Source organism: Lathyrus oleraceus, chromosome 1 (genome assembly GCF_024323335.1).
Source record: "Lathyrus oleraceus cultivar Zhongwan6 chromosome 1, CAAS_Psat_ZW6_1.0, whole genome shotgun sequence".
Classification (NCBI taxonomy): Eukaryota; Viridiplantae; Streptophyta; class Magnoliopsida; order Fabales; family Fabaceae; genus Lathyrus; species Lathyrus oleraceus.
The window spans coordinates 161,084,947-161,102,040 of NC_066579.1; the positions used below are offsets into that span (position 1 = coordinate 161,084,947).

The 17,094-nt window shown below is 33.2% G+C and overlaps 1 protein-coding gene across 3 annotated transcripts; it reads left to right on the top strand.

Moving 5' to 3' along the window:
• Window positions 1-7,057: 7,057 nt before the first annotated feature.
• On the top strand, window positions 7,058-16,528 carry LOC127124475 (uncharacterized). 3 transcript variants are annotated; one of them, XM_051054161.1, is made up of 16 exons: window positions 7,058-7,242; window positions 7,350-7,496; window positions 7,613-7,843; window positions 9,090-9,404; window positions 9,792-9,899; window positions 10,366-10,555; window positions 10,861-11,123; window positions 11,569-11,680; window positions 12,328-12,407; window positions 13,170-13,406; window positions 13,483-13,559; window positions 13,963-14,054; window positions 14,719-14,801; window positions 15,671-15,742; window positions 15,906-16,031; window positions 16,160-16,528. In XM_051054161.1, the coding sequence occupies exons 2-16, from the start codon at window positions 7,362-7,364 to the stop codon at window positions 16,202-16,204; spliced, it is 2,166 nt and encodes a 721-aa protein (XP_050910118.1). In that variant the 5' UTR covers window positions 7,058-7,242; window positions 7,350-7,361; the 3' UTR covers window positions 16,205-16,528. The 3 variants fall into 3 exon arrangements, with proteins under 3 accessions (XP_050910118.1, XP_050910119.1, XP_050910120.1); XM_051054162.1 differs by having other exon boundaries at window positions 7,061-7,242; window positions 7,324-7,496; XM_051054163.1 differs by having other exon boundaries at window positions 7,062-7,234.
• Window positions 16,529-17,094: the final 566 nt, after the last annotated feature.

Below are 17,094 nucleotides of genomic sequence, written 5' to 3' on the forward strand. Positions count from 1 at the left end.
GCAGCAACATTGGCCTGCTAAAGAAGGGCTAGATGTTGCACTATACACATGTCGGAACATCGTGTTCCACATGTTGCACCAGAAAATCTAGATTAACTCTCGTCATATAATTCTTCTTTGCATAATAAATCTTGGATTAAATATGAGCCAAAACTTCTTTTAACGTAAATCCGATATAGTCTTCTTTGACTAAAACACATCAAAATCCTTTAATTAAACCATATCATCCATATTCATGATTTAATAAAATCTTTTCCAAATTGATTTGGATTAAAAAACTTCTTCCAAAAGTAAACTTATGCATCTTTCGAAGAAGTTAACATTACACTAAATATGAAGGAAATCTGAAGATAATCAGAATCCAAACTTTATGCCAAGATGTCACACAACATAAGTTGAATACTCTACTTACAACCAAATATTTCTGATAAGCACTTTGGAACCTTTGAATGAATAAATCTTCTTAAAAGCAAACACAGTCACACTCATAATTCTTCATGAAATCTAGCTAACAGACTGAGGACAAATGATGTAATACATGTTGAAGCATCTTGTTGCCTCTGCATAAAATACATCTTGTACATATGTTGTTTTACCTAATGCAGTTAATCACATAAAACAAAACCCTTCAATGGCAAACCAAAGTTATTCTGATTTCTCTAGAAATTCCACAAACTCTTATTATCTTCACTCAAATGAAAATCTTGCACTTGTTTTTGTTTATCTTCCTCCCACGCCAAGAAATATCAATAATTGGTCAAGATCAATAGAGATTTCCCCAATCTCCAACAATAAAGAAGATTTCATTAATGGAACACTAACAAAACCCCATTGATCAGTGCATTTTGATGCACGTTCTTCCATGTTTATACTTAAGTATTTCTTCGGTTTGCTTTGATTATTTTTATGTTTTAATGTGTTTTCATAATTTATTTTATTTTTGCACTTATTTAATTTTCGTATTTAATTTTCAGCATTAGCAGCTTTCGCGAGAAAAATCATATCTTGAGCTAGGAGTATCGGATTGAGACGTACTACCAGTCGATGGAAAGATAAGAAAAAGATCTACAACTTTTGTTCAGAAGTCGGGAGCTGAATCAGACTGTAGCAGGGCCAGAAAATTCGTTGAAGTTGCATCATTAGTTTTATTTAAGTTTTGGGTCATTAGTTTTGGGCTTGGGTTATGTTTTCGATCCAGTTGGGTTGTAAACCAAATTCCTAGTTTTACATATACCTAGCAGCCGCATAACATTAGGGAGGATCACTATTCACGAAATACTTGAAAGATTTGGAAGAGTTCTCATGAAGAACTAATCGATCCAAACAATTTACTGTATTCGGGTTCCGATACCTTGAGATTTTAGTAATTCTTATTCAGGTTTTTTATTCCTTTCAATATTAATATATGTATTTTGTTTGCTTAATCCGATTTACATATGCTATATTGATTTAATCCGATTGATTGTGTGATCCTAACTATAGTCACGATTTCGTTTGCTTAATTCGTTATCGAGTCCGTTTAATTCATGTTTGCTTAATTCATGAAACTTAATCCCGTTTGCTTAATTCGGATAATAGGAACATACAACTTATACGATCAATTGCGCTTGTCAGTTGATATTATAATCGAATAGGAATAGTTAATCTGCGGTTGGAATTACGATAGTCGATGATAGGCAAAGACCGAATCAGTAAATTGTTGTTACAGCTTATTTCAATAATCACTTATTTTAATTTAATTTTTTTAATTGAATCCTAAACCAACCAAAACCCCATTAATCATTACTATCATTTGTTAATTCATTCAAGAATCCTTGTGAGAACGATAATCCGAGTCAATTTGTCGTTAAACTACATTTTTGAAAAACTACTCGTTTTGAAAAATTATTCTATACCAATCTCCAACAATAAAGAAGATTTCATTAATGGAACACTAACAAAACCCCATTCTTATGATTCGTTTCACGCTACATGGATTCGATCTAATGTGATGGTCATCGTTTGGCTCATCTGCTCAATTTTTGAATCAATCCTAAAACTTGTACTTTAGACTGACATTGTTGTTGGTGTTTTGGAAAAATTGTGCACTTGATTCTCTGAGAGACCCTCTCTTATATAATAGTTGGAAGCACCAAGAAAGAATACTATCCATGGGCCAAAATGTTTTCTAATTTGTTAGCAAAACATTCTAATCAATTATAAAACGAAAATATAAAGCCAAATAAGAAAGTTTAGATATATAGTTGTTGCAAGACTTAAATGTTTTGTCCTTTTTTTATTTTGTAATCGATTAGAATTTTTCTAATTTATTAGAAAACTATTCTAATCGATTAGAAAATACATTTTTAAATGATTTGTAGGCCAAAAAGGAAATATAGGATATATAGCCATTGTAGGTCATTAAGGTGTTGTTCTCATCGCTTGGTTAATCGATTAGCCATTTTCTAATGAATTGACACAATTTTCTAATCCATTGGATAGCAGAAAAAGTTTTGCCAATCGATTGGCTTAAGTGTCCAATTGATTGGTTAGTTCAAAAAGGCTTTGGAAAGAGTTTGGACAACTTCTTAATCACTTGGCTTGGTCTAGAAAATAATTTGCATGATAAAAACATTTTGAAAATGATTTTTAAGTGTGTGTGTGAGTTGTCTCAGTACTATTAAGCTACTATGTTACTTTTACATTACTTTGTTCACTCAAACAGACCGACATACATGACCGGATGAGCTTTCACATCTTTCCCCAAAGAGGATTCAAGACTTTTACTAAATAGTATCTGATTGTAGGCCAAAAAGGAAATATATGCTATATAGCCATTGTAGGTCATTAAGGTGTTGTTCCCATCGCTTGGTTAATCGATTAGCCATTTTCTAATGGATTGACACAATTTTCTAATCCATTGGATAACATAAAACGTTTTTCCAATCGATTGACTTAAGTGTCCAATCGATTGGTTAGTTCAAAAAGGCTTTGGAAAGAGATTGGACAACTACTTCATCACTTGGCTTGGCCTAAAAAACAATTTGCATGATAAAAACATTTTGAAAATGATTTTTAAGTGTGTGTGAGTTGCCTCAGTACTATTAAGTTACTATGTTACTTTTACATTACTTTGTTCACTCAAACAGACAGGCATACATGACCTGATGAGCTTTCACATCTTTCCCCAAAGAGGATTCAAGACTTTTATTAGATAGTATCTGATTGTATATGCACTTTGATCATGAGTTATCTGTTGATAAGTCATATGATGCTTTGGTAAACATTAGGGTTGAAAGTTGTTGCCATGTGTTGTCGTCATCAAAACGTCAGATGTTGATCTTCATTACCTGCAAGAACATAGATCCATAATATTTACCCTTGTAAACAGACACACATAGCAGGGGGGTCGGACACCCTTCAAAGGTACTACATACCCTTTTCTATGGATCCACTTGAAGAACTAACCAACCATAAGGATTTCCAACCACGATGTTGGTTGCGTCTACGACCGCCTGAGTATTTAAATCATAGGGGGTCCATTATATTTTTGCATCTACCCAGTTGTATCTGCTCACATCACCCAATTCCATTAACAAATCCCCTTTTAGGGATAACTCATCGACATTAAAGATTTCGGAGGGTTTAAGCAATCAAACTTCGCTTGGTCGGGCCCTACACTCTAAATGGTCCTTGATGTCGGCACCACCGTGGTCCCACTTATATGCTATTTGGTGAGCCTTGACGTAATCTATAACATGCTCCATCCTCATATTAGTAGCTTGTATTTATGGAGTCAGCAAAATAGAAGAATGTGAAATCCCTGTAGCGTGAGAGGAAATGGCATGGAAGCAGTCACTGTAGGTGTAAGCCTTAGAGGCCAATACTTTTGGTACTTGTATCGAATTTTTTATTATTAATAAAAATGCTTTTTTCTTTATTATGTTTGTTTAATAAAGTCCATAGAATAACTAGTCCGTTTAATGTATCAAGTGTGACTTAATCATGAGATCTCATTAAACATAAGGACATTATTCTTAAAGTATCCGCAGTCGAGCTTTGTTGTGAAGTGGGATAACATTAAAGCATTAAGACTATTATGTATATAGATTGATGATCACATCTCATGGATCACATCTTAAACATAGGTATGAATATTAGAAGTAATATTTATACTGGATTGACCCGCAATGATAATACTATATAAAATGTTATGCAAAGTGTCATAAGTTATTCTCATGGTGATAGTGATGTATACCACCCTTCAACCTGAAACAATTATGGACCCTAAATGTAGAGTCGAGTGCTTTATTGCTGATCAAACATTATCCGTAATTGGATGACCATAAAGACAGTTGATGCGTACTCCACGAAGCATGCTGAGGGACGTGAGTGACCTAAACGGAATTTGCCCATCCTGCGTAACAGGATGAATGTCTAAGGGCCCAATATTAAACTGGACAAGGATGACACGGCCTATGCCTTGTGTTCAATATAGACATAAGGGCAAAATAGTAATTATACACATAAGTATTATCACAAAAGGATTTCTTAGATCACATGACATTTTCGTGTCTTGGGTAGTAGTAGTGTGTTGCTAGATGCCGCTCACTGTTTATTATGTTAAATACGTGATTTAATATAATTGTCAATATCGCGAAAACTTACAAGGTCACACACAAAATGACAGATTGATGAGAGATAGAGTAAATAAGAAACACCGTAAGGTACAATGCACTTAAGTGAATTGTAGAACATCGTAATGTACATTGCACTTAAGTAGAATACGAAATATGGTAAGATACCACATGCTTAAGTGATTTTGGTATATCATAAGATATGAGCCACATACACTTAAGTGGGCTTTTTAGCTTGCAGCCCACACAAGTTGTTCTATAAATAGAACCCTTGTGCATAAGCATTTGAATAGATGAAATTTAGTTTTCTCTCTCTCTCTCTCTCTCTCTCTCTCTCACTCACTCACTCACTCACTCACTCACTCACTCAAAGCCTTCATTTGTAGCAGCCAACACTGAGACTGAAGGAATTCGTTCGTGTCGACTGAGTAGAGACGTTGTCACCATTCAACATTCGTGATCACTCCTTAGATTTGCATCAAAGGTTTCAATCGCCACAAGAGGTAACAATTTATATCACTGATCAATGCCCATTCGTAAGGATCACTAAAGGAGAAAATTTTAATTTCCGTTGCATTTTAGATCGCTAGTCTCCTTCAGTCACATGACCATCTTCAACTTCGTCATCAAAGAAAAGAGCATATAAAGAAGAATTCGTAGAGGAAGCTCCCTCATCCAAAAAGTATATAGAGAGCATATCTGATTCAAAATCATCCATTATGGATATAACCTTATTGCCCAGATGATCATTAATAAAATGGGAAGAATTGAACCATATACACCCAACCACCAAACAATCAACCGCACACCATCACCCAACCATATACACCTAACCACCAAACACCCAAGCTCACAACCAATTCGTGCCACACACCTAAACTCAAAACCAAGAATCAAACTCTAACCACCAACAATCATAAACACCCACCACAACAGTCTATAGCCTAGATGATTCATACGATTCGATGTCATGCCATCGTAGCCCTCCACCAATGAACACCCAAACATCCCATCGCCACAACACCTAACCATTATTTGACTTTAGTACACCACAAGTACCATTGCTTCGTTTCCAAAATGATTCAATGTCCCTATTCAGGAAACCATACCGTCCACAATTCACCCAACCATAACGACCCAACTACGACAACATGAGCACCAAACTCAATTACGGAAGCGCCGTTGGCGACAACCCCCCAGTTATTATGGACAAATGATGATAAATCTAATAAATATTGTCGAACCTTCTATCAGACCTTCACATCAGCCACCATTGCATCATGTCAGCACTCAATGACCCCAAACATCTCAGGATAATCGTGGGAAACCTCGAAGACAGGCTAACACACCTGGATATGGAACAAGAAGGTGTTTCAATCGGACGGGTCATTGAATTGCTTGTCAATTCTATGTATTTTTATTTTATAATATAATATAATTTTTAATTTAAATATTTAATTTAATTAATTATAATTATAAAATTTTAAAAAATTGAAGGTGCATGAGCCACATGCATTGACGCATACACTATGTAGTGTATGCACACATCAATGCATGTGACATCAAGACATGCATGCGTCAGATGCATGGACGCCTAAAGGCAATGACATTGCAAGCATGCGCCAACTCCAATGGCGCCTTCTTTGAATGGTAATTGGATGCGTCAGTTCAACTCACGCATCAGTAGTGAAATGTGATTATTTTGATAGTTAATTTAAAAAATTGATTATTTTAATATTTAAATTAAAAAAATGGTTATTTTAAAAAAAATCTTATATTGTTTACTATCTCCATTCTATTTAACATATCGAATTAAGGATTAAGGTTAATTACTCATATTAATAATTTTTTAAATATATTTTTAACAAATTATTTGATAAAGAAAGAATTATTTATATTTTTCTTACAACTTTAATTATTTATTACTCTTAAAAAACATTTGTTCTAAATTAGTTATTTATTTTTAATGCAACTATAATTGTTTTTTCTCTACATTTGTGCGCTTTAATTAGTACAACTTACAAATTTTTTAAATTATTATTTTATATTTTACATTTATCATAATAAAATACGTTACTAGTGAAATAAATGAACTATAAAAATACAATTTTATGAATATGTGTGAAATGATTTCATTAGTTAATTATTGTTAAATAAGTAATTTTATTTATTTATTATTAAAAATAATTACTTAAATATTTTCTCTTTTAAATTATAAGAAAAATACAATAATCAGTGCTATGATTTTTTATTTTAGTTTCAGATAAATTTAATAGAAAAATGTAAATTTTTTTTTACACCGTCTGTCTATATCAATTAATTTTTTTAAAAATAAAATAAAATCAAATTAAAAACAATTATATATAATTTTATCTTTAATAGATATTTTTTAAAAAACAAAATGATCAAAGATAGTAAAAATTGATTCTTTTAAGATATTCGGGTTTTGATAAAAAAAACGTATCAGACGACATAATTTCCCTTTTGCTTCTTCTCGTGCAAACCCTCTTCCGCCACCGCGAATTCTTGCCCGCCACGTTCTTCACTTCCGGTGGTAACGCACGGACGATACTTTCTCTATTCCACATTCAGCACTTCCTCCACCAAAGAATCAAATAGTACTGAAGTAGAAAATCGATCATTGAAATCTAAATTTTACTTCACAGTTTATATAAATATTCAGCAAAGTAAAATTGTTCTGATTCAGTTCATTGTTGCTTCTGTTTTGAGCAGTAACTCCAAACAATGGGAGCACCGAAGAAAAGTGCTGCTAGGGTTTCAGAGGATCATGATGAACTTGTTCGAGTTCCGTTACAAGCTATTCTCTTGGCGGATAGTTTTACTACAAAGTTCAGACCTATCACTCTTGAACGCCCTAAAGTAATTTGATTTTGCTTTTTTATTTTTGTGGATTTTTCATCATTCATCATACATAACATGAGTTCATTATTATTTTTGTTTGAATTGTTATATATTTATTTGTTTGTTGATTTAAGGTGCTGTTGCCGTTGGTGAATGTTCCGATGATAAATTACACATTGACATGGCTTGAATCAGCTGGTGTAGAAGAGGTTTTTGTTTTCTGCTGTGCTCATGCCAAGCAGGTGATTAACTATTTGGAGAAATCTGAGTGGTTTTCTCAACCTAATTTTACGGTAACAACTATAGAGTCACAAAATTCTGTTAGTGCTGGAGATGCACTCCGTGTTATCTACGAGCGCAATGTGGTATGTGTTTTCTTCATTTTGTTCATCAATTTAAATTTCAATCTCTGAAAACTCTATAGCACCGACACATCCGGAAAAAGGTGTTAGTGTTGATGTCCGAAACTAAACAGGACACTACGCTGATTTATTCATTTTTTAAAATTATTACCGGTTTCAACGTGTCAGGGTTGTGTTTGCGGTGTCCGTGCTTCAAAGTTTGGCTATGAAGTAGATATAATATACTTGTATTTGCATGTATTGTACGTCTTAAATTTGTTTGATATTAGAATTTAGGGTTATTGATTTTTATTGAACAATGCTTATCCGGTTCCTGTTTAGTATACTATGGGTATGCACTGTTAAAGCGGAATTTTTTGAAAATCACGGCATGATATGCTAACATAGGACATTTGGGTTATCATTTACTCATTAACACATAAACATTTTAGTACTTAGTATATGATGATCATAAATAATTCTGATCCTAACAAGTAGGCATAGTTACATATATTTCCCACGGCCATATCAGGTATTTTTTTTACTGCCACTTACATTTAATGGTCCCTTTTCCTTCAAAGAGTAAACTCTCAACTTTGGAATGTATTGGTTCCTAACAGCAGAATATGTCACAAAAAATATTCAACTTCGTGTCGTTAGTTAGTAAGATATATCCTATCTGGACGGCAACTCTGTCTTTAGTTCATAAGATGTATCAGAGAAGTATTGAGGGAAATATATTATATAGAAAGAAAAAAATATTGAATACTTTTCGAGTAAGAATCAAACTCACATCAGTATTAGATATATTTTGGACAATGATACTTTTTTATTTTCGAAATACCTCAGCTATCAAGGTTTTCAATAGAGCAGTCTTATGTGTAAAGATCCCAAACTAGCTCTTAGTCTTGATAAGGTTGTGATCATCTTACAATTGACTTCTCTTTTGTTGTTGTAGTAAACGGACTTTGAACTTGTAAAAGATAAGAACTAGTCATTCTCACCTCTTGTTTGTTTGATTATTATTATTAGTAGTTGCATAGCTGTAAGATGCATGCTCAGTTGTAGAGCTTCTTTAATGGAACAAAGAACAAAATCAGAAGCTTATATGGTTGTAGTTCTGTTTTTATAACTATGTGCATTATTATAAATATTTACTACTGCTTACACATCAAACTGATTATTAATGTACTTATTTTACACCCTTTTACTAATTCACTAGGACCAAGTTTCGTGTAGTAACACTTTTGTTTAATTTGTTATTTTGAAGATACAAGGAGATTTTGTTCTTATCAGCGGAGATACTGTAAGCAACATGTCACTTACTCAAGCTCTTTTAGAACATAAAGAAAGGAAGAAGAGAGATAGTAATGCTGTAATGACCATGGTTATCAAACGGTCTAAAACCAATCCAGCTATCCGTCAGTCTCGACTTGGTACTGATGAAATTTTCATGGCTATCGATCCCAATACCAAGCAACTTCTGTCTTATGAGGATAAGGCAGACTATTCAAAAGGCACTTTACATCTTGAAAATTCATTGCTTGCTGATAATCCTTCCCTCTCTCTGCACCATGACAAGCAGGTAGAACTTTTTTTTCTCCAGATCTCTCTGCTTTGCTTTCAGATTAACTTCATGCTAGTGAGTAATTGGTTTGCTGCTACATACTCGTAAAGAGTTATCATATCAATTTCAGGACAAAATGTCTTTATTTATTTTTAAATATTATGATCATGATAACTCTTGCAGTTTAGTTCAGGCTTAGTTAACAATACCTGTGATGTTACCTCATGATTGGGCTATGCCAAGAAATTGTCTATTGATTTATTACCAATTGAAGTTTATTGTCTGTTGTTCCCAGAACTGGCTACTGTTGTTTGTTATTGATTCTACTTTCTTTGGCCATATATCTCGCTGATAAACCTTATTAAAATTTCTCCAGTAATTAAGCCAATAATTTATTTTCTGCAGGATTGTTACATTGACATCTGCTCGCCAGAAGTCCTTACCCTATTTACAGACAATTTTGACTACCAACATCTTCGCCGTCATTTTGTCAAGGGACTGCTCGTTGATGATGTAATTTCTCTCTTACATTCTAAATTGACATGAATCATTGTTTTAAAAGTTCTTCATAAGTCATTGATAGATGGAAAAAGCTTATCCTATTGAATCACTTTTTTTTTGCGTGAAAAAATATCTATATGTTTATCTCTTACAGAGAGACCTATATTCCTTCTGACGTGCCCTGTTTGTTGATAAAATTTATAAGATTGAATGCTTTTTTTTATTGATCATATGTCTGCGTGTGTTGGGACTTCAATAATAAAATCTACATAATTAGGACTAGAACACTTCTTTAACAGTTTATGGACCTGCATTGGACATTTCGACTTATAAACACATCTTATGTGTTTTTGGCACATGTCCTTAAGTCTTTGTTATAAAGCTCATCATTTATGTTTCCAATATATTCTTCTTGGCACTTATTCTTGAGTTTAGCATTTTGTATGCCCACATCAACATGACCTTATCTTTCTTTCAGATAATGGGATATAAAATATTTGTGCATGAAATCCGCTCAGACTATGCTGCAAGGGTTGATAATTTCCGAAGCTATGCCACTGTCAGCAAAGATATAATTCATAGATGGACATATCCACTGGTTCCTGATGTTATGAATTTTGGCAACACAGCTACTAAGCTTGAAAGACAGGGAATATATCGTGGCTCAGGTATGGATGAAAGTTTTGGTGTTGATTGGTATGCTAGCAAAAAGTTTATAACATTAAATAATAAAATGGCGTGCTATTATATTGGTTGTTTGCTTGTTTGCTTAATTCATGCGGTTGTTCATTTCATATAAACTTCAGTTTTTTTGAATCATTTAACCAGCAAGTAATTATTATATTATTTTATTAAATAACTAGTTATTGTATTTGGACCCTTGTGGATTGCTGGGTCAAAACTAATTTAACATATTTTGTTTCCATTAATTTAATACAGTATGTCTTGACAAATTCCTTTCTCCCCCTTTCAGAAATTTCCCAATCACAATCAGCTGTTGTCGGCCCGTTCTCTGTTATAGGATCCGGCACCAAAGTTGGCCAGAACACTAATATTTTAAATTCCATTGTTGGAGGAGATTGTAAAATCGGGTCAAATGTACACATAGAGGGGTGCTATATATGGGACAATGTCACCATAGAAGATGGCTGTGAACTTAGGCATTCCATTGTATGTGATGGGGTGATTATGAAATCAGGATCTGTTCTGGAACCTGGTGCAGTATTGTCTTTTAAGGTTTGTGTCCTGTGCTGTCTATATCATTTTAGTACCCATACTTCCATCCTTAATGTTTCTCATACGTTTGGTCTGGTCTGTTTCAAAATTATTCACACTTCACCACAGTAGGCAGGTTATCACTAAATCTAAGTATCAATCTTTTAATGCTTTACTTATGTTTGAGAATACTTGAAGCCCTTACTTTTTTGGTTTAGTATTTTAATATTACTATAATAGAGTAGCTATTATTAGCTGCCATAATGTTATTTCTTATGCTGTACATATATTAGTCTAGTGATTTATTTTCATGTTTGACAGCCCTAAGTGTATCTATAAGATGTTTGTGAAATTTGCAGTGCTTTTTTATTTCTGTTTTTTGTCGTTAGATGGGTATATAAATAAATTTTCAGTTATTCTTTGCAAGACGGAAATTTAGGGACATTGTTGTCTTTCATGCTTCCAGGTTATAGTTGGGCAGGCGTTTGTTGTTCCTTCTTATTCACAAGTTTCGCTACTACAGCAGCCAATTGAGGAAGATAGCGATGAAGAGCTCGAATATGCTGATAGTACTAGTGGTATTACTGAATTTTCGTATAGCTTTTAACAGTGCCCTGAAAAATAAACCCCATCTTTTATTCTCTTATTATTATTATTATTGAATTAAATTATTAGCTATGGGAAATGAGATACTGCTAGCTAGCGTATAAATAATCGCCTGGCAGTTAACAGTAATAGTGAGAAAACAAATTGTTTAGGCGACTTTATAGCCACCTATGTTTTTTCTTCCTTAGAATTGAATTGGTGGTATCTAATTCTTCAAATGGGTAGTTTGAGCTGGATTAGATGTTTTAGTTTTTAAAAGGACTTGATATATTGAACTTCGATAATATTCAAAAGAGATACTTGGGTGCAGTCACTTAATCTTTTATAAATATTCTGGATTGGAATAAATTTCTTTTATGCATGCCTAAAGATTTCTTTCTTGTAAAGAATTGAATCATTGGGTTATTGCATTAGCAAAAGTTCTGAAATCCAATTTTTTCTATTTGTGTTTTGATGAAACTGTGGTTGACTGAGATGTAAGTGCATTGTTTACCTAATTTTTGATTAGTCAGTATATTTTTGGAAGTGCAATAATCACTATTAAAACCTTTTCTAACTGTGGTGTGGTAGGTTAAATGCATTTTTATATAGCTTTTGATTACCATTTTCATTTATGCAGTCATCACCAGCACAGTGGATAAGTCAGAAGGAGAGTTTGCTTCTGAATCATTGGATGCACATTTTAACCCTGCTTCAGAGGTTTGTTCTGTAAAGCTTCTTAATTTAAGATGTCAACCATTTTCTAGCTTTATTTCTGTCGTATCGTTTCTACAACTTGATGTTTAATCTAATTATATTGCCAAATGACTTTTTAGACATGTAAGTTTTCTAGTTCCATCAACCAAATTGTATAACTTTATTTACATTTAACTTTGGGTAGATGTTGATAGGTTCAAATGCACTTTTTTTGTGACCTTTTTGGTTGAGTTGTCCAGTCAGAAGATATTAAGTAACTGCTTATTTTAGAACTGTGTTCTATTTGGTCATTGTTTGCTTTATTGATGTTAGAGGGAGATGGCTAATTTGTGACTGTTTTAAGTGGCACTAAACTAAACTAATAGATTTTACACGGGATAGAAGTGCCTCTAGCTTCCATTTCACTATGTGCTTGATGTAATTCAACTCTTTGTGGATTTTGTTATGTGATCCCTGTTTTTTCCTTTTATCATGCATATATCCCTGTTTTTCTTACCGACAAACTTCTTTGCAATATAATATCGTGTCTGATGTTTCAAGTATTGATTGTAGTGTATACGCAATATATCTGGAGACCTGCTTAACTCCAATCTAGAAATTTGCAGATACTTTGTGTTTCTTGGTGAACAATTCAGCTGGACCATGCAAATGATCATAGTGATGCATCCTATGATAAAGATGTTGTGTTTTGTTATACTAATATTTGGTTGATTTCATTTTATAGGGAATTCACTGTTTCTTATTTTACTTTCTTTCATTGATCAGCTAGGTTTTGGTGGGGTTGGTTATGTTTGGCCAAAATGTGAAGGTGAGGAAGAGTGGAGGCATTCAGTGGCACCTATTACTGAAGATAAAATTTTGGAGGCAGTGAAAGCTATCGAACATGAACTGGAGTTAATTCATGATGGCAATACTCTTCCACCTTCTGGGGAGCTGATACCTAATTCTAATGATTCAGACGATGATGATAATGACGATTCAAGAGATGACTTTGATAAGGAGGTGATTTTTTTGACAAGTAAACTTGCATTGATTGCATCTTGCAGATATCAGTTTTTTAATCGACTATTATTTGCAGGTTGAAGCAACTTTTCTCAGGGCTGTGCATGAAAACATACAAGATGTCCATTTGACTTTAGAAATCAACTCTTTGAAGTATGCACTATACTTATGTATATTATTTGCAGTTAAATGTAGACCGCTGGATGCCCATTCCATTTCATCTGATTTTAATGCATAAACTATGTGTGTCATATATATCTGGTATCACCTTGTGTTTTGGATATTAGACATATTTTTTTTATGTGGTAAACCTTTGAACCTACGGTGTTTTCGTATTCCTCATGGATGCATCATATATTGTTCTAAAAACCTTGGCTTTCCTTCAGTTTTTCAATCCGACTTCCCTTTTGCTTCTATATTGCTTCTACATCTATCTTCATGGAATGTGTTCATAACCATTATCTTTCACATGTTTTGATTGTTTTTATATGATGACAATTTGAATCTGCGTTCACGGGGAACTAATTTCTAGAAATATTGCTTTTATTTGTTTTAGGTTGTCTTACAATAAGATAACTGCTGATTGTGCGGGAGCTTTATTTTATGCGATGATGAAGTATGCTGTAGACATGCCCCATAGTTCAGCTGGTGAGCTTTCGTCCATTTTTCTATTGTCACAGGATTTTTCAATCTTTACCATTCATTCTTTTTAGACATAGAAAATGCTTAGAAAACTTGGCATCTTGGAAAAAGATTATCAGAAGTAATCAGGTTAAAATGAATTTACTGGGAAGCTCCTGTGGGGAAAGTGTTGAATCAAATAGAAGATACTGAAATTAAACAGGGTAGAGGGATATCTTAGAAAATATCAAGAGAAACCACTAAGAGAGTACTTGGCTGTAACTATTGTATTGGCTATAGTTTAGTCATTAGGCAAGTGCTGAACTGTGTGCAACTGTAATACCTAATTCAGATTTTAGTAATAGTAGTTACACTACACTATTATAGATACTAGTTCCCTGTAATGAATCGTCTGAGGATTGACTACAGAAATTCATTTCCATTCTTTTCAAGTTTTATCTCATTCTGGAATTCTCTGAATATTACTGTAAAAAACTTGCTTTATATGATTTTGCTGAAATTTTTGTTTATGACAAGTACCTTGGTGTTGGTTGTTCCTTGGAGCCTACTCCTTCTGTGGGGTAATGCTAAGTGGTTCTTGCCATCTAAATTTACTCTGTAACACTGTAAATATGTTGGCCTTAGTGGTTGCTTAATGATTTTATGACTGTATCTGGGATGAATTTTTCAGATAGCTTGATTCAGAATGTAAATGTCATACTTACAAAATGGAAGAAGGTTCTTAAATCCTATCTGAATGATATGGACGAGCAGGTGCATCATTCAATTCTTTCTCCTTGCTGAAGTTACTCATGTTCATTTGCGTAGTGTTCTTTAATTTGAAGAATTACTGGTTGAATTGTTTTAATTTTCACCTGAAGCCTTTTCGAGATTATACGCTGCCTCTGTTATTGTGATTTCCTCTGCATCACCAAATGTTCATTTTATAAGGCTTGACGAAAATACTGTCTTTTGCAAAATTAAACATTTAACAATGGTCTTTTTTATTCTATGCTGGCTAGAGTTGTCGGGTATTGTTACCTTGTTCTCATACTGATTAAATTTCATACATCGGTGCATAGTGTGTTTTAGTTCTTGATTTATTTCTCCGCCAGTATCAACAAAAATCACTTTTGGATTCTGTGTTTAGCATTCTTTGAAATTGGTGAATTTTCATCTGATTGATATTGCAGTTGCAGCGGTGTTTCATTTTTAGGAATATGATATAACCTGTCTTGTATTCCGAGTTGGGCTCTGACCCAAATTTCAATTAGAATTCTGTTATAGGTAGTTAATACAGCTGACATTCAGTTAGAATTAGTTACATCTGGCTATACAATTAATATAGCATTGTACTATCCATTTTTGTACATTTCATAACTGAAACTCAGTTCAATCTTTCTTAAATTTTCAACACTAATAACTTTTACTTTTCTAGGACATCTGTTTTAACATGGCGGCACCTCTCAGTTTAATGAACTTGAGTTGTTAAATAAAATTGTTAGGTTTTGACCTGTGCAATTTTTGTTGTTGTTGTCAGTACTATAATTGATCAAATACAGTGGCCATTTTCTCAGAGCCCCCTCAATTCCGTTCCCATAATAATCTGGCATCTGCTCATTTGTTCCATGTTTTTGCTCCAGATTGAAGTGATTCTAAAGTTTGAAGAAATGTGTTTGGAATCTGCCAAGGAGTTTGCTCCGTTGTTCACAAAGGTATGCTTATGTTTTACTCGTTAGGTTATTGATTGTATTCTTTCAGTTGGTATGCAGTAGCTACATTCCTTGGAAAATGATTGGAGTAGCAATATTTTCATACTCACACTACATTGGACTTTCTTTTCCTTCTTTTTGTTTTGACTTTGTTAAATGCTTTCAGATTTTGCACTACCTGTATAATGAAGATATTGTAGAAGAAGATGCTATTTTGAGTTGGGAAGATGAGAAAAAGGACGCAGATGAGTCGGATAAAGTATTTGTTAACCAAGCCCAAAAATTAATTCAAGTGAGTATTTGTTATTTTCATCTATTTTTTCACACTTCCAAAACTAATTTTATGTTACTTGCTTCTTCATAACTATCCCATGAGATGCATTACTCTCTTTTAAGCCATTTATTTGATCTTATCTGTAGTGGCTAAAAGAGGCTCCTGAAGAAGATGATGATGAGGAAGAGTAGAAAGAATTTTAAGACCAGAAAATCAATATCTTGGGAGCTTAAGAGGGATTTTTGTGCGTTAATCTAACCTTTGAATTCAAGTGTGATTCTGTTTTCACATGGAATCCTTGTTCTTTTTAGTTAGGATTCAAAATAGAAAAACACCAGTTTTGGGTCATGTATTTGTCTTAATAATTGCCTTAAAAGAGACAAAAAAAAGGCTTATACAAATAGAGCTATTATTAGAAGAAAAAGAAAGATTAGGTGCGATTGTTTTCTACATCTCTCGTGAATCGAATCCCTTTTGTTATTCAATTTTAAATGGACTTTTTTCTTTGTTGTAAATCATATTTGTGACTTGTAGCATTATTTGAGGAAGCAACTTTATCCATCTCCATAATTCTAGAAAATCACATAAGTTGTATTTTTGTCTACATGAATTTATGAGTGGATTACCCTGCATTCAAACACGACTACTTTTAATGGGACTAATTTGTTTCACAGTAGTGAGAATAATTCGTCCTCACTTCTTGCCTTGTTGTTTGTGTTAAGTCATAACAACTTGATTAGCCTCTAGTGTGTTGGCACTTCGTGATTTTAATTGATTTTGAAAAATTATTTTAGTTGAAAGTAAATTGGATGTAAAATAATTTTTGTTTCAATACATCCAATTAAAATAAACGAGTGCAAAAGTCAATTTCAATGCTAAAAGTTATAAATTTTAATTTCAAGTTAAAATTAATTTGTGCAAAAATCAATTCTACATAAAATCATTTAAATAAAAAATATGTATCATTTTTGTTATACCATTCACTTTTCCTTTTCACCGCAAAACCTTTATTCCCGTTTCTCCAATAATGCCACATCAAAATCACTCTTTTATTAAGATTCAAAAACTCCCATCATTCAGA